This window comes from Myxocyprinus asiaticus, chromosome 18 (assembly GCF_019703515.2).
Source record: "Myxocyprinus asiaticus isolate MX2 ecotype Aquarium Trade chromosome 18, UBuf_Myxa_2, whole genome shotgun sequence".
NCBI lineage: Eukaryota > Metazoa > Chordata > Actinopteri > Cypriniformes > Catostomidae > Myxocyprinus > Myxocyprinus asiaticus.
This window is the reverse complement of record NC_059361.1, coordinates 16,517,409-16,539,185: the sequence shown is the minus strand read 5'-3', so window position 1 is coordinate 16,539,185 and position 21,777 is coordinate 16,517,409. Positions and strand designations below refer to the sequence as shown.

Here is a 21,777-nt window from a genome sequence, read left to right as displayed (position 1 = left end):
TTTATGAATGACTTACATATAAAAAAAATGTTTGCTCCTGTTTGAGGAAAAAGACCCATTGTCATTTGAACAATAATACTACCACATATAAATAATAATAATACTACCACTACCACATTAAAGCTACCACAAGTTGCAGTTGAGACAATATCAAATACAGAAATACGTTTGTCAAATAATTTTTTTCAGTCAGCATGTAAAACTATTTCTTTGCATCTGGTCTTCCCATAATGGCTTTTTTAGTGTTTCTCTCTGGATGCAGTATAATGATATAGCACTTTGGGGCAAATATGGCCACCAGCAATCCAAAACTGGATGCCAGGATAGCAAAAATCTCAACAGCCACTGCATATTTTCCTGGTGAGCTGACATATGCTGGAACAAATGTAATCCACACAGCACAGAAGATCAACATACTGAAGGTAATGAATTTGGCTTCATTAAAATTATCTGGGAGGTTTCGTGCTAGAAAAGCTAATAGGAAGCTTACTGCTGCCAGCAGTCCAATGTAGCCTAGCAGAATGGCGAAGCCAGCCAATGAGCCAATAGAACACTCATATACTATTTTAGAGCGGATATAGACTGTGTTTTTATGGGGTGTTGGAGATGCAGTTGATAACCAAACTGCGCATATTACCACCTGGACAGCAGTTAAGACTAAGACTGTACCTCTCTGTTGGGCTGCCCCAAACCATTTCATTGCAGATTTGCCCTCAGGCCGAGATGACTTGAACACAGCTATTACCACCATAGTTTTGACCAGGATGCTGGAGACGCACAGAACAAAGCTAATGCCAAACATGGCATGTCTTAACTGACACGTCCACAACTGTGGTTGGCCAATGAAGAGTAGCACACACAGAAAACACAGTTTGAGTGACAGCAGTAACAGAAAACTGAGCTCTGAATTGTTTGCACGTACTACGGGAGTGTTGCGGTGATGGGCAAAGATGACCATCACAATGACACAGAAGCAGGTGCCAAGAAGGGAGGCAGTGGAGAGGGAGATGCCAAGTGGATCCTCATAGGATAGAAACTCCACTTCTTTGGGATTACAATGAGTCTTTTCTGGATTGGACCAGGAGTCATCTGGACAGAGTTTGCATTCAGTAGAATCTGACAAAGAAAAACATACAAAGAAACTGAGTTGTGTATTAGTTGCAAAAATATGTGCAATATATGTTTGTGTACTACTCTTCACCTGTTATATTAGAAATCTCTCCATCTGCACATGGAAGGCAGTCAAAACAGCAGACAGGAAGGCCCTTCCTTGTGGCTCGTCTGGTGCCTGGAGGGCAGCTTTCACTACACACAGACCGTGGGGGCTAAAGAGAACATTGTCTGTAATTAGTCATACATGTTGTGGTTTATATGTGTGTGACATAAAGAGAAAGCCTTCTCACTTTCCATGAATTTATTCAAATTTTTCTGTGTATCTGCACAAAGGATGACATTAACATAAGTTTATTAATTACGTTTTTTGTCTCAAAGTTCCAGTATAATAAATCCTCATCCAGTGTGAGCACCTTCCCTGTTGCCGCCCCTTCATCTACCACACCGACTGTGCGGACAATAACTGACCCGTCTGAGCTCGGCTGCCAGTTCATCACATCATAGATGGCCAGTGCATCTCCATTTTTATCAAATGACACATGATCCCCAAAGTCTGTGGTGAAGTTCACTTTCTGTAGGTATTGAACCATCTGTATAGTTTGTAGAAAGGGCAGGTGTGATATGCAGTTTTGTAATTTGGTGGAATATGTAGCAAATTTTTGCTTTGTTTTTGTTTAATGCAAATATTAATATATACTTGTGTCTTTGTTTTGCATTCAGCTTTCTGTAATTTTGTGAGAATTTAATGGGTATTTGAGAAGTTGTGTCTCTATTCCTGTGGGTCTTACCTGCCAGGGCTGCAGGTTGTTTATGTCAGCACAGCTGTTCCCACTGAATGGCCCTCTCCCCTCCTCACACTGCATCAGATCATGGAGGGCATGTGCCAGAGCATATACTGCCTTATACACATTATATGAGGCCCTCAGCTCTGATACATCAGTATATTCATTAACTGTGCTGCTCAGATCCTCTTCCCCTGTACACATTTTTTCTCCCTCTATCTCTCTGCCTCCAGTCTGAAACCTGCACCCGAACATGTTCTCCCAGAAGATTCTCACCATATTATTTCTTGGATCATGGTCAGGACGGATGTGTAGCAGAAAGTCATTAAGTCCCTTGATCTCTCCACGGCGGATGGCGATACCCAGTGTGCCCCCAACAAGGGGCAGGTAACGTGAACCATGAAGTACAGGTGAGGTGGTCCAAGCCTCGCTTGCAATCCATTGCCTGCCAGTCACATTTTGCAATAACAATTCATCCATCAGAGCTAACAGATCAGTTGAGAATGCCACAATCACCTTTGCGGTAGAAGCCTTTATCACTGTAACTATGCGCTGAATATCCCTGTGATTATCATATGGCATTATTTCAGAGAAAGCAACACAACCTCCAAAGAGCTGCATTTCCTTGTGGAAGGCCTGAGCGGCATAGATTCCATAGTCGTCATCACTATAGATAACACCAACCCAAGTCCATCCAAAATATTTCAAGATCTGAACCATAGCCTTCACCTGGAAGGCATCACTGGGGATAGTTCTGAAGAAAGAGGGGTACTTTTTTCTGTCACTCAAACAGGAGCAGGTGGCATAGTAGCTGATCTAATTGAGAAAAAAAAAAAAAAAAAAAAAAAACAGAGAAATGAAGAATGTACTGTAAGAGAGAAAGAGAGAAATCATTATAATTATAAAATACAATATCATCATTGTTATTATTATTTTTATATCATATCTTAGTTATCTTACAGTATCTTACCAAAGGAACTCGAAACAGACCCAGCACACTAGAAACTGCAATGGAGTGAGTGGACCCTGGATCTCCCACAATAGCAATCACCGGTGGTGGACCTGTGCAGTTGAGGTTAGAGAGGGTCTGCTCTCTCCCACTAATAAGATCTATGGCAGCCCTGAATGCCACTACAAGCTTTAAACAGTTGTCATACAGATGATAACCGAGGGTGATGTTAGGCAGCAGGTTGGGATCCTTATTGATCTCCTCTATAGCAAAAATTACAGTCTGTCCTTGCTGGAAGCTCGACATATAGAATCTAAAAAATAAAAAAATAAAACAATTCAGACTTTTACATTCAGTGACACTTAAGAGATATATTTATACATAGAGAGATAAATCAATGGAATTACAAACTCACAATATGAAATAATTTGCATTTAGTAATTCCAGTTTTCTTGCTTATAGAGTTATCATAGATTGTATACACTGTTTTAGATATGCAGTAAGTGAATTCTGAACATGTAATATACAGTACAATGCATGTAACAAATACAAATAAAAAAATTCAAAAGACTTTTCCACATTATTGTCTCCCTTTTCAATTTTATTTTGGGTTTCTTTCACACTATTTGCTCGCTAGCTGTTCTCATCCTGTGCAGTCCAGACTCACTCCTCACACTGGGGCTGTTCCGGCTCTGCTTTGAAGCTCAGTTCTGGGAACACTTTGAGATGCTGAACCTCAAACAAGCCCCCAATGATGAAGTCTCCATCCTGGTACATCCCGTTCAACTTGAAGTGTCCCTGGAGCTGACAGGAGTTTGAGCTGGGGATGAAAGAAGCAGAGATACAGGTAAAGGACAGATACAGGCAGATGTTTAGAGTGATCCACATCTCTCTTGCTTTAACGCTGTATGACCCACTCACCCTCTCAATGCATAATTTATTATAAAGACTGTGCACCATTTTTTTGACTATGGAGCGGGAGGTGCTACATGAGCCTCCTTGGGAATGAATACGTCATTTTGGGTTAATTTATCATTGCATTTTGAAACATTATTGATGTAGACAGATCAGGTTGATAAATTATTTTGTTGTTTGCTTTCATAGTCTCAAAAACACACACTGCTGTACAACACGCAGAATGTCTACTGTTTTTATGTAACTCTATTTAGTGGTGCTTGCTTTAGCAAGTCACCACTGTTTCTATTGCTCTGACCTTTGTTTAAGGATTTTCCAAAATCCCTAAACCAATTCTTCTTTTTCTGCCAAAGCTTTGGTGTGTAACTTGTTCTGCACCGTTTGCTTTACACTGTGAATAAGGTGTCAAATTGATTAGCTTAATGAGGAGAGGTGTACTATGACTTTTATAAGCAATTGGGCATACAATGTCCACCCAGTGGGTGAAAAAACAGGCAAGAAGGCACATGAAGAGCACCTATTATGGTTTTTAAACGTGCCTAATTTTGTTTTAAAGGTCTCATACAATAGATTTACGTGCATCCAAGGTCAAAAAACACTTTAATTTGCCATAATTTAAATTGCAGCATTACCTTTTTTTTTTTTTCAGTGTCAAAAAAGACTCGTTCAATGATCCGTTCTAAAGGATTCATTCTAAACTCCTCCTTTCAGAGAGCCTACTCTGCTCTGACTGGTCAGATGTCCCAGTCTGTTGTGATTGGTCTACCGCTTAGTGTAGTGTTTGAGGGCGGGTCAAAGCTGTTCGCGAAGACCAGAGGTGGGTTTTTGTTACCCAAATTATGTAGGTTAGTCTGGAATTACTAACGACTCGTTTCAGGTGTTCAGAATCGGTTCTTTCTTTTGGGAGTCAATAACTCCATTTGTTGTGCACTTTGATCTTTGAAACTTTGCAGACTTTTTTACATGCACAAACAGCTACGTAACACACTACATGAAAGGTAATATTTGAAAAACCATAATAGGTGCTTGTAAAGGGGGCAGAGGGCTCATATCTCCACAACAGAAAATCGTAGAGACTTGGGGGTGGCCTCTTTTCACTTGGTAAGTATGTGAATCCCTAGCAATGCCCTAGCAACCACCCACAACACCATATTTCCACACTAAGGCTGTGTCTCGTTTGGAAGGCTGCGTGCTAGGTAGGACGCGTCCTTTTGAAGGCTGCAGTATACCGAGTGTCCTCCTTTAAACAAATCTCATTTAAACGAGATGGCCTTCGTAGGAAAAACAGAAACGTAATGTAACATGGTTGCTATGACAGCACGGCACTCTTTAACAAGCGTGAGCACTTTGAGTGAGAAGGGAACAAAGTCCCTTTAGAAGGGAATGTATGAGGTACATTATATGAGAGTTATAATGATGTAAAGACAAAAGAAATTAGATTTTACAGATGTACTTTTAGTCTAATACTTCATTTTAATTATATATTAATATAATTATGCATATAATATGCTCTGCACCCATCTACTGAGGTACTTCAACTTGGGTATTAACATTCCTTGCTTGTGAACATCATATTTACGGGGAAATTGGCATCATTTTTTTATTATTTTTTTACATTTCCGTTGAAACAAAGAATTGTGGGCTGTGAGTGCCCACGAAGGATACACCTCACGCATCCTCCGAATTCCCGTGAAAGAAGGTCGCATTCGAAGACTGCATTCAAAGTGTCCTACTCGCTTATGAAACGAGACATATGTGTATGACGTATGCGGCCGACAAATGCGACCTCCGGAGGACGCAGCCTTCCAAATGCGACACAGCCTAAAGCGTCATAGAAACATGGGAGTGGGCTCTTTTGACCTGGGGGTGTACCAAGGCTCTTGGTGTGACATTAAGGCACAGAGTTTTGACATGACAAGCACCACTTACATTTGTAACTAGAAAATGTACCTATCTAGTTACAGTTACTATAGACTAACCCTAACCCACACTCTAAAAACTTTTGGCATTTTTAGAAAAAAAATCATTTAATGTATAGTATGCACTGAACGGTTTTCCACATGAGGTCTTGTCCTCAAAGGGGTTTTTCGTCAGATTTAGAACACTAGTATGCGCACACATACACAAAAACACATGCATGTTTGTTTATCTATCATGGTGGGTACTTTCCGCTTGACATTTTTATATTAAGCTAATTATATTTTCCATCCAAATAAAACATTATTTAGGGGGCTTTCACACTGGGCACGTTTGCTGCGGTCCGATTCCGAGTGCGATTGTTCCCGGTGCCCCCTGCAGCTTTGGTCTGGTTTCACACTCACTTGATTCTATCGAACCCTGGTCCATTTGCGTTCGTCTTAGGTTATCACAAACACGCATGGAGAACACAAGGCGACTCATCATACTTTTATTTTTTTTTTATTTATTTTTTTTTTGGTTGTTATTTTGGTGCCATTTTTTACAGCATAGTGAACGACAACTGCGTATATGTGCGCTTCATGGTGTAACTCATCTGATGTCCAGGGGAAGGCGGCTTGCTGCTTGCTTGCAAACGGCGTTTTTTGAGGAGATAGCTGATTGCAAGGAATTCATTTGCATCTTTGTTTACACTGCACGCTTACGCTCGTGTCCAAGGTGAAGTTATCGCCACTGTCATCTCCTATTATACCCTATATTTTTAACCTATAATAGTATTTATATATAGTATTTATAAAGTGTATAGATAGATATTTAGATGTCGTCATCGGCTAAAAAGCATGCGCAGGTTACTTTACTTCCTGAAGAAGTGCACACCCGAGTCCGAGTTGCTTTCACATTCACGCGAATCGCGCTACAGTTCCATTGCAACCGAACTCAGACCACCTCCTTAAGGTAGTCTCGGGTTCGGTACTGCGATGCGCTCCCCGGTCCGCTTGACAGCTTTCACATTACCAATTTTTCATGCGAACTGTGCTTTCGAACAAAACTGCCAGTGTGAATGCACCCTTAGTGTGTTTATTAAGCTGTTTTCCTTCTTGGGAAATTTGATTACATTTATTGATTGATACTGGAATAAGAGACCTGAGCTGATGTGTCAAAAAGGCAGTTTTTCACTATTAATGTCGCACTTGCAGTTCTTTAACTCAGTCTCACTTATAATTACATCAAAAGTCTATTGTCTTATGATGGGCAGGGTGTTACACAGGATATCATCTAGATGGCAGTCATGCATTGGACTTTGTTGTTTGTAATGCATATGTGGCCCATCCTGTACCTCTGGTGCTGATTACTATGGCTCTGTGCACTCCCCACAGCTTCTTTCTTCAGTGCTACTTAACACTGAAATCCATACATATACTGCACATTTAAACACACACAGTGGCACAGCGAAATAAAATAATCTATATTAATCTGTATTCTATATAGGATATACAGTATAGGGCACAAGTTTCACCATTATTGATTTTATTATTCTCATGGACAGAGAAAGAAAAGTAGATGAATTGTTATGTATTTTCCAAATACAAATCTAGGGTGCCTTATGTTTCCATTTAAAATTATTAAATCTTTCTAAAACATTACAACCATTTCTAAACTGTTACAATTCAAAACTTGTCAAAAGAACCTAAAAAACCTGTGAGAGAATAAATACATTTTAAAAATACACTTGAAGCAAGTCGACATTTTATGATTAAGCACACATATTCAACAGGATTCTTAGTCTACAAGTAAAATTAAATCTTTTGTGTTACTCGACCCATAATGGCCTTTTTAGTGTTTCTTTCTGGGTGTAATATAATTATGTAGCACTTTGGTGCAAATATGGCCAACAGTACTCCAAAACTGGAAGCTAGAATGGCAAAAATCTCCACAGCCACTGAATATTTCCCTGGTGAGCTGACATATGCTGGGATGAATGTAATCCACACAGCACAGAAGATCAACATACTAAAGGTAATGAACTTCGCTTCATTAAAATTATCTGGAAGTTTCCTTGCCATGAATGCTAACAGGAAGCTTACTGCTGCTAGCAGACCAATGTAGCCCAACAGCATACAAAATCCAGCCTCTGAGCCGATAGCACATTCATACACTATTTTGGAGCTGATATACTGGCTGTTTTTATAGGGTGTGGGGGATGCAGTTGACAGCCAGACTGTACATATTGCTACCTGTGTAGTAGTTAGAGCCACAACTGTGCCTCTTTGCTGGGCTGCCCCAAACCACTTTAAGGTAGCTTTACCCTCAGGTCGAGATGACTTGAACACAGCTATTACCACCATGGTCTTGACCAGGATGCTGGAGATGCACAGGACAAAGCTAATGCCAAACACAGCATGTCTTAACTGACATGTCCACAACTGCGGTCGGCCAATGTACAGCAGCACACACAGGAAACAGAGTTTAAGTGACCACAGCAGCAGGAAACTGAGCTCTGAATTGTTGGCACGCACCACTGGAGTGTTGCGGTGATGTGCAAAGATAACCATCACAACAGCACAGAAACTAGTGCCTAAAAGGGAGGCAGTGGTCAGGGAGATGCCTAATGGATCCTTGTAGGATAGAAACTCCACTTCTTTGGGAACACAACGATCATTTTCTGGACTGGACCAAAACTCATTTGGACACACCACACATTCTGTTGAATCTGTGAAAGCAGAAAAAGAAAACATAAGTAAAGTATAATGGTAATGAACATTATCCAATAATCCTGTTCATATACAGTAGTTTAATTTGTAGACAATGAATCTCCCCACCTGTTGTATAAGAAATCTCACCATCTGCACATGGCAGGCAGTCAAAACAGCAGACAGGAAGGCCCTTCCTCGTAGCTCGTCTGGTGCCTGGAGGGCAGCTTTCACTACACACAGACCGCGGGGGCTAATGGTGACATCATGTGTTATCACTCATTAAAATAGTGATATTTATGGGTGTTTTAACATATACTTAAATGTGCTAATTTTTTGTAATATTTCAAATGATCTTTATGTATATTCATGTTTGTGTCTGAGAGAGTTTCAGCGAAGTGTCGACCAGGCTTAGTAATATGGCTTTTAACACTGCAAAATACTTTATTTATTGGTACTCATCAGGCAATTGGATATTACTTATATTATTATTATTTGTAAATGCTCTAACTACACATCGTCACCAAGGAACATTAATTTTTAATTACATTCTTTGTCTCAAAGTTCCAGTATAATGCATCCTCATCCAGTGTGAGCACCTTCCCTGTTGCTGCTCCTTCACCCACCACACCAACTGTACGAACAATGATCGACTTGTCAGAGTTTGGCTGCCAGTTCATCACATCATAGATGGCTAGGGCATCGCCATTCTTATCAAATGACACATGATCCCCAAAGCCTGTGGTGAAGTTCACTTTTTGTAGGTAATGGACTACCTGCTCAGGTTACAGACAGGGCATATATTATATGTAAGATATGTTATATCATATTTAGTGTAATTTGTAAGAATTTGCTCTGTAACTGAAAAGTGTTAATTCTGTACCCATTTGTCTTACCTGCCAGGGCTGCAGGTTGTTTATGTCAGCACAGCTGTTCCCACTGAATGGCCCTCTCCCCTCCTCACACTGCATCAGATCATGGAGGGCATGTGCCATGGCATATACTGCCTTATACACATTATAGGAGGCCCTCAGCTCTGATACATCAGTGTAAGCTGTGTCTGTGCTGCTCAGATCCTCTTGCCCTGTACACACCTTTCTCCCTTGTTCTTGCTTTTGTTCTACCTTTTTACCTCTAACATCAAACTTGCACCCAAACATGTTCTCCCAGAATATTTTTTTCATACTGTTTTTTGGATTGTTGTCGGGACGGAGGTGTAGCAGAAAGTCACAAAGTCCCTGAATCTCTCCACGACGGATGGCAATGCCCAGTGTGCCCCCCAGTAGGGGCAGATAATGTGGTGTGTGCAGAACAGGTGTGGTGGTCCAAGCCTCACTTGCAATCCACTGCTTGCCAGTCACATTTTGCAACAACAACTCATCCATCAGTGATAACAGATCGGTTGAGAATGCCACAACTACCCTGGCTGTAGAGGTCTGAATAACCTCTACTATCCGTTGAATATCTCTGTGATTGTTATCATAAGGCAGTATCTCAGAGAAGGCAACACACCCCCCAAACAGCTGCATCTCTTGGTGGAAGGACTGAGCGGCATAGATGCCATAGTCATCATCACTGTAGAGCAGGCCAACCCAGGTCCATCCAAAATGCTTCAAGATCTGGACCATAGCCCGCACCTGGAAGGCATCACTGGGAATAGTTCTGAAGAAGGAAGGATACTTATTCCTGTCACTCAAACAGGAGCAGGTGGCATAGTAACTAACCTAAATTTAAAGTAGCAGAAACAAAGAATGGGAGGAGAGAGAGAGAGAGCGAGAGAGAGAGAGATAGAGAGAGAGAGAGAGAGAGAGAGAGAGAGAGAGAGAGAGAGAGAGAGAAAGAGAGAGAAATAGTGAGGGCAAAGGAAGGCAAGTAAGTCTTGGCTACACTAGTAATTTTACACTGCCTGTTTAGGTAGTAATACGAAGCAATAACACAAGAATAACTTTAAATAACAAGTTTCCAATTATTTACAAACCATTATTTAGAAATATAATTTTTATTGAAAATATATATCTTACAATAGGCACTCGAAACAGCCCCAGGACACTGGAAATTGCAATAGACTGTGTGGAACCTGGATCTCCTATGATTCCAATCACTGGGGGTGGGCCAGTGCAGTTGAGGTCAGAGAAGGACTCTTCTGACCCACTAATAAGATCTATTGCAGCCCTGAATGCCACTCCAAGCCTTAAACAGTTGTCATAGATTTGGTAACCAAGTGTGATGTTAGGCAGCAGGTTGTGATTATTATTGATCTCATTTATGGCAAAAACCATGGTCTGTGCCTGTTGGAAACTTGCCAAATAGAATCTAGAAAAAGCAACAAAAGAATTATATGATTGATATCGTTGTCATGATATCAACACAATATCAGTTCAGCAGATTAAATTTAAGAAGTCACAGAGTACAAATAATCATATATATATATATATATATATATATATATATATATATATATATATATATATTGTGAACTAGCTCTATCATCCTTTCTATTGTAATCATTTTCTTCTTTTAAATAAGCCAAATCTTATTTTAGACTCTTGATTCGGCATAGCTGTTCTCATCCTGTGCTGTCCAGACTCACTCCTCACAGTCTGGTAGTTCTGGTTCCGCTTTGAAGCTCAGTTCTGGGAACACTTTGAGGTTCTGAACCTCAAACAAGCCCCCAATGATGAAGTCTCCATCCTGGTACATCCCGTTCAACTTGAAGTGTCCTTGCAGCTGACAGGAGTTTGAGCTGGGGATGAAAGAAGAAGAGATACAGGTAAAGAACAGATACATGTAGATGTTTAGAGTGATCCACATCTCTCTTGCTTTAACACTGTATGACCCACTCACCCTCTCAATGCCATAATTTATTATAAGGACTGTGCACCATTTTTTTTTCTATAGAGCAGGAGGTGCTACATGAACCTCCTTGGGAATGAATACGTCATTTTGGGTTAATTTATCATTGCATTTTGAAACATTATTGATGGGTTAGGGTTAGGGTTCAGCTCTCACTACACACTGACCGTGGGGGCTAAAGGATTTGTAATAAAAACAGTGATATATGTATCTGTCAAATATACACTCTGAAAAGTATTATTATTAGTGACTATTAATCATATGGATAAAATAGTTCTGTTAAAGCTGTTCTGAAGCCAGAAAGTAAACAGCAGTGTTAGTTACTTTCTTCATCTCAAGAGTTCCAGAATAATGCATCCTCATCCAGTGAGAGCACCTTCCTTGTTGCCACCCCTTCATCTACCACACCAGCTGTGTGGACAATGATCGACCCGTCAGAGCTCGGCTGCCAGTTCATAACATCACAGATGGCCAGTGCATCTCCATGACACCCTGACAAGTGTGTGAGCTGAGGATTGAAGCTACACAGATACAGTTAAAGGACAGATAAATACATATATATAGAGTTATCCACATCTCTGTCTTTCTCTCTCACCCAGAGCTCAATATATGACAAAAAATTGTGCAGTGCTTATTTATAGAGCAGCTGGTACCACATAGGTTTCTCAGGAAAGACTTCACTCCAGGTCTCACCTTTTTTTCAGGATAATGGTAGACCACTATTTCTATTCTATGGGTACAAAATATTAAAAAACAAATAGATTAATTTGTCACATTTTATATTGCCGTTTTTAACTACTGTGTACTGACAAGATTCACATTTGCTGCAGCTGAGGTTGAGGGACGAGTAGGTTTAGGATGTTGGGCCTCATGTATTCAGATAGTAGACAAAGGCAGGCCTAACACAGTCGTAAAACCTAACTCAGGCCCCCACAAACCAAGTCATAAATTGTACTGATAAAAATCGTGCCAAAATCAAACAAAAGGAGTCCAAAACAGACTACAAATCCCATGAAGCCTTGCTCACTAAAGGATCAAACTCTCAGCTCCTATTGGATGAGGCACACGACAGAACGCACCTCAACCATGACATCATCAGGAGTAGAAATACTTCTGAAATGCTTCCGGGATTTGCTTCCAGCAACTTTGCTCGCCGTGTGTAGACGCAGCTCATCACTGCTCTCAGGTGCAGCCTCGTGGCACAAGGAAGTAACGTCCGACTTGAAAATGTGGCCATACAATCTCCATCTCGCTGGACGAGTTGAGATTACTCTGTGTTCCACCAAACACTCAAACGGATCCGAAGGAGACCGCCGAGCAATCCGCATCTTCATCCGTTTGCCTGCAGAAGTGAAGAGAGAAAAGATTTCTCTTCCATCTGCAATCAAGTCGACGTTGCTGATTTCTCCGCCAGCCCGCTGAGAATCAGCAGCTGTATCGCCCACCGACAGAGCGAGGAAACGGCCTCCCGTCATCACCCGAGCCTCGAGGAACCGAGTCGGAGTTAAAGGACGGATGAACACACATTCTGCGTCCATTTCATGCGATTCAGAGGTTTACGTCTGGGCAGAGATAGAATATTATAGTGTGTTATTCTTGTGTTTCAAGGTTATTGCTTGTACAGTTTACGGACCGCCATGTCTGCTCATTATTAATACTCAGGGTATTAATTATCACGAATTTGATTTGCTGTATTGTAGTCCAACCACATTGGACTGTTGTGCATTTCTGCCATCGCGGGTGAGACCGGCAAACTGAGTTTATCCATTAAAGAATCAAAGACCGCGGGATGGTTTACGAGCCGTCCACTGCGTCTCTGAGTGATAAACTAACAGCTGCTTTCTCTCCCACGATCGTGAAATCGGCTTTGGGGCCGTCACTTAATTCTCTCTTTCTCTCTCGTAATACACACACACACACACACGTGCGACCCCTCACAAACATTCTCGCACACATTTTTGGCTAGTAGATAGCTTTGTGATAAAGCTCAGCTTTGTCCCTAAGCTACCATTGACTGGTTTCTCTCCGCCCACATTTGCGGCCATATTCTCTGGCCGGAAGTCTCGCGTGACATACTCTCCACGAGAGTCACGTCCGCCATTTTGTGCGCATCCCTCCTTACACACACACACACACACACACACACACACACACACCCTCATGTGTTATAGGATTATTTTGTTTTCCATATCTAATCATATCACTGTTTAGTTTGTAGTTGTAAGTCGGAAGTTTATTGACTGCATTGTATTAATTATTAATTGATATAGTGCATTACGTTTACTGGAGCCCCATATGAGGTTTTAATGAATTAGATTCAATTAATTAATTTAACTATTAATTAATAACTAAAGAAATAATTATCAGTTATTTCTGATAGTAACACTGGTCTAAACAACCAGTAAAGTTCTACAAGGACTAGGGGTAGGTTTAGGTTTTTTGACATAGGTTTTAGGGTAAGGGTTGGGTTAGGTTTAGGGATAGAAGTTAACAGTGCAACTACTAATGTAATTAAATGCAGGTACTCTAAATGTAAGTACAATGCAACAATGCGTACGTAAATAATACATAAATTGTATTAAATGCTTAAGTACAAACATAGTAGTTAAAGACATCTAATATAAGGTGGGACCGATTCATTTGTTGTTAATTGATCACGAGAGGCACCACTGGTGAAATACTGTATACACAGTGCCCCCCAAAAACATTAGAACTATTTTGTCACACTTAAATGACATTGCATTAGATATAAAATTTTAAAGCAAGTGGCATCTGCAAACACATGGTGATGGACCTTTTTTCAGAACTTCACTTTTTGGGCCTTTTTTTTTTTTTTTTTTTGCAATTACTTTTAACCAATTGCTCCCAGCAGGGTAATTTTTACTGGATGTAATATGAAGTCAGTCCCTCAGTTCACACAGCTGTCCTAGCAGAGTAAGGTGTAGGTTATCACATTGACTATGCATGTGTTCCACTAAATTTGACAACCAAAAGTCTCCAAATGCTTTTGTTTTGATTTACAATATTTAAATTGTTTTATAAATAGAAAACTAACAAATTATTTGTTAAAGTTTTGCTTGAAAGTAAATGTGTGCTTTATCTCTTTAAAATAAACGCCACTGGTTTGATATTTGTTATATACTTGAAATACATTTATAAAGTGTGGCTTAAATTTCCATATATTTTTTGGGGCTAATGTATATATACTATATATATGTTTATACTGAGGGCTATGTATCTGAGTGTGTGTGAGTTGAGAGATAGTTTGTGTGGCCCAAAGGCCTTTTGTGTCCTATATACTGCAAAAACATTGGTTGTAACTGTAACATAGATATTTGTTAGCAGAGTGTGCTCCTTAAAATGTCCAGTAGATGGCAGTCACCTCATGACATGCTGTGTACCTGTCATTTCTCACTCTATCAGACACACCAACCTTTAACATATATGTCTATACTCACAATGCACACAAATACAAACACCCATGCATACACAGACATACATACTGAAACACACATACAGAGCCCTTTATACAACATTGGCATAGTCATGTCTCTTGCAAGTGGATTTATATACTTAATAGATGTTATGTAGACTTCTCTTGTAAGTGGATTTTTTTATTTATTTTTTACCAACTAAGGAACTAATTATTTTCTGTGGTAATCGACAGCATGCCATGGATGCACATGCATGTTCAACCAGGAAGTCCAAATACTTTTTGTCTTCATTTTGAACTGTATATCTATTGTCTGTTTATTTATTTCATGAATTTTAAAGTGTGGCTTAAAGTAAGTGTCCAAATACTTTTTGGGGGTCACTAAATAAAAATTATTATTATCAACAAGATTTAAAAATATCATTCAAATTTCAGAAACAAAATGTGATAGTTTTAATAGGATCCCTATTATCTACCAAGGCACCATTTGATCTAAAGTAATTAATCATTAAAAATAATTATCAAAATATTAATAACTACAGTCTTGACCAACACAAAATAGGTATCGTTTTAAAGCCTATAAGCTACAATGCATGTAGGCATTATGACCAAAACTGAACAAGTGCTTGAAATTTGCAGACAAATTCAGAAATGTTCCGTTTTTATAATTTATTCATAATTTTTCACTGTACATGTTATTGTAATCATTGAAAACATAAAACTGATCAAATAGCCATGTGTCATATGTCTTGGGAAGTTCTCAAAGAGTAGAATACAGCCAGCCTATTTGTTTTACTGACAGACAAAAATATAGTGAGTAATAGCTAAGTATCTGTAGTTAAGCAGCTAAGTAAGTGTCTTTGATATAAATGTTACATGTAAATAGGTGTTGCTTATAAGCTGCATTTTTGCTTATAACTTCACAAAAAATAAACATAACATAAAATATCACATACCATTACTTAGAGGAGGGGATTCTCGTTAAAATGTACACAATGTAATTGGATGCATAGATCATTAGATAATCCACACGAAGCACAATGTGCACACAGCATATAATGTGCAATCTGGCTGAAAACATGTTAGCTTTCCTGGATCAGATGACTTAATCAGAAATGATGTAGTACGTTGTCCAGCATCATGGAATGCTAAACCAGTCGTATTGGGATTCAGATCGCTGCAACCATCTGTGGAAGTCATCAAAATATAGGCAGAGAGGATCGTTCACTAATTACATATAGCCACCAGGAGATGGCACCAAGTACATGACTATGATGGCTCAAATGACACAGAATGAAACTGAATGAGTTACCCATCTCATTAATCTTGCCTGCATGCTTTGGAGGGAGAGCATACCTTTAGTCATTGTTGTATTTGCATGTACAATTATTAACACACTAAGATTTGTTTGGAGAGGCTTTTGGACACTTGGAGACATTTTTTTTTATACTTTATTGCTTATAACTTTTGATTGCTTTGTCATATCTACACAAAATTTTACTCAGTTTCAGGTGACATGATTGGAAACAAAATAAAAGCTACCTGGAGCTACCTTATTTACACCCTGAGGTAATGTCAAATCAGAAAAATAAGAAAAAAGTACATTTTTGGCTCGTGTTTTTAATTTTATATTATTTTTCAGCAGTTTCTTACACTGTGAGTCTCATCATTTATTGTAATCTATATCATTAAAACCTTTGAAAAATTTTCTTTAAAATGATACCAATTGACCCTCTTTGTTTTTTTTTTTTTTTGTAGAGTTATAAACCCTTTATTTTGGACATGCCACTGAAACAGGAAGTCTTTGAAAACACCTTCAGAGCTTAAAGGGTTAAAGCACATGGAGTCACTACTCCACCTACTACATATATCATTGGCCAGTCTCACCTGATGTTTTATATGTCATGACTGCGCTATGTTTTATATAGCTGGCGATTCTAGACTTGCATACACTGTATGGTGTCCTCACTAGCTGTGTCCATGTTTAGATTCAAAAGATTAAGCAATGACCAGTAAGATGCCAGTGACTAAACTGGGTCTACCACTGGGTCTTTTGCTTCTGTTGTATTTATCAGTAGTTGTCAGCACCTCATTGGACAATAGCTGTTGGAGACTGGGTGATTTTAACTCACCAGCACTGGAACAGGATGGTGATATTGTAATTGGAGGGCTGTTTCCCTTGCACTACATAGCTCCAGAGCCTGACCACACATACTCTGAGCTGCCACAGCATCAAGAGTGCAGCGGGTGCGTGAAACTGTACTGCAGAGTGAAGAACAGCATAAAAATGCCAAAGGAATGTTCCACTTGGTTTTAAAACCTTAAATGTAACATGAATGATATCTGAACGAGCTGTAAAGACTTGCTTGCTACCCAGAAAATTGCTGCATTATTTTTATGTTGAACAAATGCATCCTGTTTTATCACCTTTAGAATTGTATATCTGAACTGTGTTCCTCAGGCCTCTCTGTTGATATTTCACAACTGCTATAACCAGCTCTATTCTTGTTGTCTCTCCTCTCTTTCCATCTCCTCGACAGGTTTGACTTTCGTGCATTCCGGTGGATCCAAACTATGGTGTTTGCCATTGAAGAAATTAACAATAACTCAGTTTTGTTACCAGGAGTGACACTAGGTTATCGGATCTTGGATAGCTGTGATCATGTCCATACCAGCCTGCGGAGTGCACTGTCCCTAGTAAATGGCTCCTCCAGTCAAACGCAAGTTACTACTGCTGGCAGTTCTAAATGTTTTTCCACAGCCCCGGTGCCAGCTGTCATCGGTCTTGCATCATCTTCACCTACACGGGCCGTGGCACAAACTTTTGGTCCATTTGGAATTCCACTGGTAAGAGTCTGTAAGAGATGATAGTTCTATATAAGTATAATTCTGTTATATATCTGTTCTATTTATTTATTCATTAACTTTTTTTCTTTGTTTGTTTAAACAATCCATGACTATGCATCAGAATTTCAGTCAATGTCTTTTCTGTTTGCTCCTGTTGTAAAAATCTTTATAAATCAGTATAAACAGGTGCCCCATTCAGTTAAAAACTTCCTTATAAGTAACAGTGTAACTGTGTGTATTATAATTGTATGTATTGAGGACAATGTAAAAGCACTTATAAAGATTAATCTGTCATCCAGCTAAACTCTGTCAATCTTAAAAACTTTGATTTTAGAAACTTTGAACACTACAATTCTCAGTTATTATATTTTATTGGAGAACAAACATGCCTGGTGATCTGTTTTGCCTATGACCTTCAAAATATTAAACAGCCATTTTCATTGTACTTTTAAAAATGAAGCAATAGTATGATAGCAAATTGTAGCAAGTTGAAAGTTACTGATATTTATCACAGTTCATTCACAAGCTTTCCCAGGGGTTTCCAGTGTATTTCCAGTGTGTTTCCTACACTGCTAAATATAGCACAAAATATTAAGTACTTTCTACACTGATTAAGTTAGTCTAGGTGTGAACTTGAAAATATTAAGTAAATTCTACATTTGTATTTAATTAATACATGTAAAAATGAATGCTCTAGCTTATAAGTAAATATTATTTATGATTGTTTTTTATCTTTACAATGTGTGATCATGTACGAGTCTTACAGAAAAAACCTTGTCACAGTTGAGTTCATTTCACATGTAATTAAAATAAGTACATTTTTAGCTATTGTAAAAAATGTGTTGTGAATAATAGTGAATCATATTTTTAGTAGCAAATAATGTGAAACATCTAAGAAAAAAAAAACTTGCAGTGCACAAAAACATATCTGTCAGCTATGATAACTTACAATACAGTACATATTGCTGTGTATTGCTGTAAAATAACAGAAACCTATCAGCCATTGACTGTCAATTAATTTCTATTATAATGTTCTCAATACAATGCTTTCTAAGTTGATTTACTCTCCAAATCAACAGTGTCAGAAAAATAACCTCTTCTTTAACTTTTTACATTTCTCCTAACCTCCCTGTTTCTATTTCTCCCTCTGCTGGATGCCCTCCTAGATAAGCTACTTTGCGACTTGCACATGTCTCACAGACAAGAAGGAGTACCCTTCTTTCCTTCGTACTGTCCCAAGTGATGTATTTCAGGTGCAGGGACTGGTTCAGTTGGTTTCCCACTTTGGCTGGCGCTGGGTGGGCACAGTGGGCACAGATGACGACTACAGTCACTATGGCATCCAGGCCTTTACCGAGCAGCTTAATCGACGTGGAGGCTGTATAGCCTTTCACCACACTATACCCAAAGCATATTCCCAGGCAAAAATTCATTCAATTGTTAATAACTTGGAGAGTTCCACTGCACGGGTGATTATAGCATTTGCCACTGAAGGACAACTGCTTGATCTCCTGGTTGAGGTGGCTCGTAGGAACCTGACACGGTGGCAATGGGTGGCCAGTGAAGCCTGGGTGACAGCCAAACTGCTCACTGTCCCTGAGCTTCACTCTGTTCTAGCTGGAACACTGGGTTTTGCCTTCAAGGGCACTACCATTCCTGGCTTGGCTGAGTTTCTCCTAAGTGTAAAGCCCTCACCTAGACCTGAGTATGTTTTTACAAACATGTTTTGGGAGGAGCTTTTTGGATGCAGACTTGGTTATGAGAACAAAGGTGATTCTGAGTTGGCACAATGTACTGGCTCAGAAGATCTAATGGACATTAAGAATAGCTACACTGATGTATCACGGGTGAGGATTTCCTACAATGTCTATAAAGCAGTGTATGCTATTGCCCATGCTCTACACCAACTGTTACAATGTGATTCCGGAGCACAAAGCTCATATCACAAATTCTGTAATGCTGAGTCAAAATTTTCTCCATGGCAGGTAATAAGATATCGAAGTGCTTGCGAAAGCTGTCTTTTTAAATTAGTGATTGTTTGGAATATTTATATATTTGACTTAATATTGTTCCACTTTGCCTCAACCAATTTACTAGCTTCTTCACTACCTGAAGAAAGTTAATTTTACCAACCAGTTTAAAGAGAAGGTGTATTTTGACAAGAATGGAGAGCCTGTGCCCCTCTATGACATCATAAACTGGCAGAGAGATGGCCAAGGTGCCATCCAGTTTCAGATGGTGGGCAGCTATGATGGCTCTGCCCCACAGGGGCAGCAGCTTAAGATAGATATGGGATCAATTCAGTGGGCTGGGGGACAAACTGAGGTGAGTAAAAGCACTAAGCTCTTTATGGTGGATTTTATGTCCAATAAAATTCTTTCAATAAACTGTTATGTGTTCTAAGCTGTTCTAAATTGTAACATGCAGGTCCCTTCTTCCTTATGCACCCCTTCTTGCCCCCCTGGAACACGGCAGGCCACTCGCCCAGGGCAACCTATTTGCTGCTTTGACTGTTTGCCCTGTGCTGAAGGGGAAATCAGCAATATCTCAGGTAAATATATGAAATAACATGGATAGTCTTTGTGGGAAAAACAGCTTTTTCCAGCCTAAGCTAATTTGTTGGTCTCAGCTTCCAGTCTGGTATTTTGGCTGGTTTTAGAGATGTTTCGGACACTTTTCAACTGGTAAGGCTGGGAGATCATCTTAAATCAGCTAAGACCAGCAAACCATCTTAGGCTGGTTAAAACTGCTTTTTCATTTGTTTTTTTCTATCATACTATTGCTTTTTACATTGTCTTTATATATCTACCAGGTGCTACTGAGTGTATCGCGTGTCCCCAGTACTACTGGCCAAACAAAGAAAGAGTTTCCTGTCTTGCTGGCATAGAGGAGTTTCTCTCCTACCATGACATCATGGGCATCATTCTCATTTGTCTGTCTCTCTTTGGAGTCGCAGTGGCAACTGTTATTACAGTGATTTTTTTCATTTTTCGAAGCACACCCATAGTTAAGGCCAACAACTCTGAGATGAGCTTTCTACTGCTGCTGTCTCTCAAACTTTGCTTTCTTTGCTCTCTGGTATTTGTGGGCCGTCCCTCACCATGGACATGCCGCACCCGGCAGGCTGCATTTGGTGTTAGTTTTGTACTTTGTATCTCATGCATACTGGTCAAGACAATTGTGGTGCTCTTAGCCTTTCGCTCCACTATGCCTGGTTCCAGTTCCTTAAAGTTATTCAGCCCTCCACAGCAAAGGGCCTTCATTTTCTGCTGCACAACGGGTCAAGTTATTCTATGTGCTTGCTGGCTGGCACTAGCACCCCCTTACCCTTATAAAAACACATCCTATCAGGGTGGTAAGATTGTACTAGAATGTAAAGACGTGTGGCCACTTGGATTTTACATGGTGCTGGGCTATATTGGATTGCTTTCTTGTATGTGTTTTGCCCTTGCCTTCCTTGGACGGAAACTTCCAGATACATTTAATGAAGCTAAGCTCATCACCTTTAGTATGCTCATCTTTTTTGCAGTATGGATATCCTTCATACCAGCATACAACAGCTCACCAGGGAAGTACACGGTGGCTGTTGAGATATTTGCCATTCTTGCTTCCACTTTTGGACTTCTGTTTTGTATTTTTGTACCTAAATGTTACATAATTCTGCTGAGGCCTGATTTAAACACTAAGAAGGCAATGACTGGAAAAATGACTAAATGAATTTTTATAAAATTACTATATATTACATTGTCCCTGTCAGTGATAATTGTTTCATGACTATTTATCATACTCTTTTTTTGACTGATCGATCGATCATTATTAAATTCTTTATAAGTTTACTTGTAGAGCCAATACTATTTAATTAAATGGAAAAATTGACTAATTTTGATAAAGTTTTATTTCTGGATCAAACTTTTGGATTTTATTGTCAGACATGAAACGATAATATATATTGTGTTGATACTTATTATTTCTTTGATACTTTTTAATATAACTACTGTTAATTACTTATTAATACTTGATATACCAATGTTGAAATAAAGCCATTCTAAATAACAAACAAAGCCTTTTTATTTAATTTTCATTTGATTTTACAGAATACAAACTACCGAAATTGCCATACCTTTATTTAACAGTTCAAAAAAGCTATAACAAAAATATATACAGTATACAGTTCATGCATACTTTTGAATACATGACACATATTTCTATTTTATGTATATTACCCAACATATTTGCACAAACATTAAAACAAACAGTAAAATATGCATCTGCATTAAA

The 21,777-nt window shown here is 39.2% G+C and overlaps 2 protein-coding genes across 2 annotated transcripts; one reads left to right on the top strand and one right to left on the bottom strand.

The window, feature by feature from the left end:
- Window positions 1-202: 202 nt before the first annotated feature.
- LOC127455853 (extracellular calcium-sensing receptor-like) lies at window positions 203-10,660 on the bottom strand. The gene is made up of 11 exons (XM_051723995.1): window positions 10,388-10,660; window positions 9,553-10,090; window positions 9,263-9,468; window positions 8,940-9,142; window positions 7,491-8,382; window positions 3,512-3,768; window positions 2,866-3,157; window positions 1,902-2,711; window positions 1,476-1,703; window positions 1,202-1,325; window positions 203-1,116 (listed from the first exon to the last, which is right to left on the bottom strand). Exons 1-11 carry the CDS (start codon window positions 10,643-10,645, stop codon window positions 203-205), a joined length of 4,722 nt encoding a protein of 1,573 aa, XP_051579955.1. The 5' UTR covers window positions 10,646-10,660.
- A 6,009-nt stretch (window positions 10,661-16,669) lies between these two features.
- Window positions 16,670-21,216, top strand: LOC127456346 (extracellular calcium-sensing receptor-like). Its single transcript, XM_051724793.1, has 6 exons — window positions 16,670-16,899; window positions 17,193-17,499; window positions 18,666-19,484; window positions 19,597-19,824; window positions 19,927-20,050; window positions 20,312-21,216. The coding sequence occupies exons 1-6, from the start codon at window positions 16,670-16,672 to the stop codon at window positions 21,214-21,216; spliced, it is 2,613 nt and encodes an 870-aa protein (XP_051580753.1).
- The last annotated feature ends 561 nt before the right edge of the window (window positions 21,217-21,777 follow it).

Excerpts from the sequence above, each read along its gene's own strand:
- LOC127455853 (XM_051723995.1), bottom strand. The coding sequence starts at position 10,645 with ATGGTTTTTGCCATAAATGAGATCAATAATAATCACAACCTGCTGCCT. Across the intron at positions 2,712-2,865 it reads GTCTGTTTCGAGTTCCTTTG|ATCAGCTACTATGCCACCTG; the intron begins GTAAGATACTGT and ends TTTCTCAATTAG. Across the intron at positions 1,326-1,475 it reads GGAACTTTGAGACAAAAAAC|CCCCCACGGTCTGTGTGTAG; the intron begins GTAATTAATAAA and ends TGTTCTCTTTAG.
- LOC127456346 (XM_051724793.1), top strand. The coding sequence starts at position 16,670 with ATGCCAGTGACTAAACTGGGTCTACCACTGGGTCTTTTGCTTCTGTTG. Across the intron at positions 17,500-18,665 it reads GTCCATTTGGAATTCCACTG|ATAAGCTACTTTGCGACTTG; the intron begins GTAAGAGTCTGT and ends ATGCCCTCCTAG. Across the intron at positions 19,825-19,926 it reads GGGCTGGGGGACAAACTGAG|GTCCCTTCTTCCTTATGCAC; the intron begins GTGAGTAAAAGC and ends TGTAACATGCAG.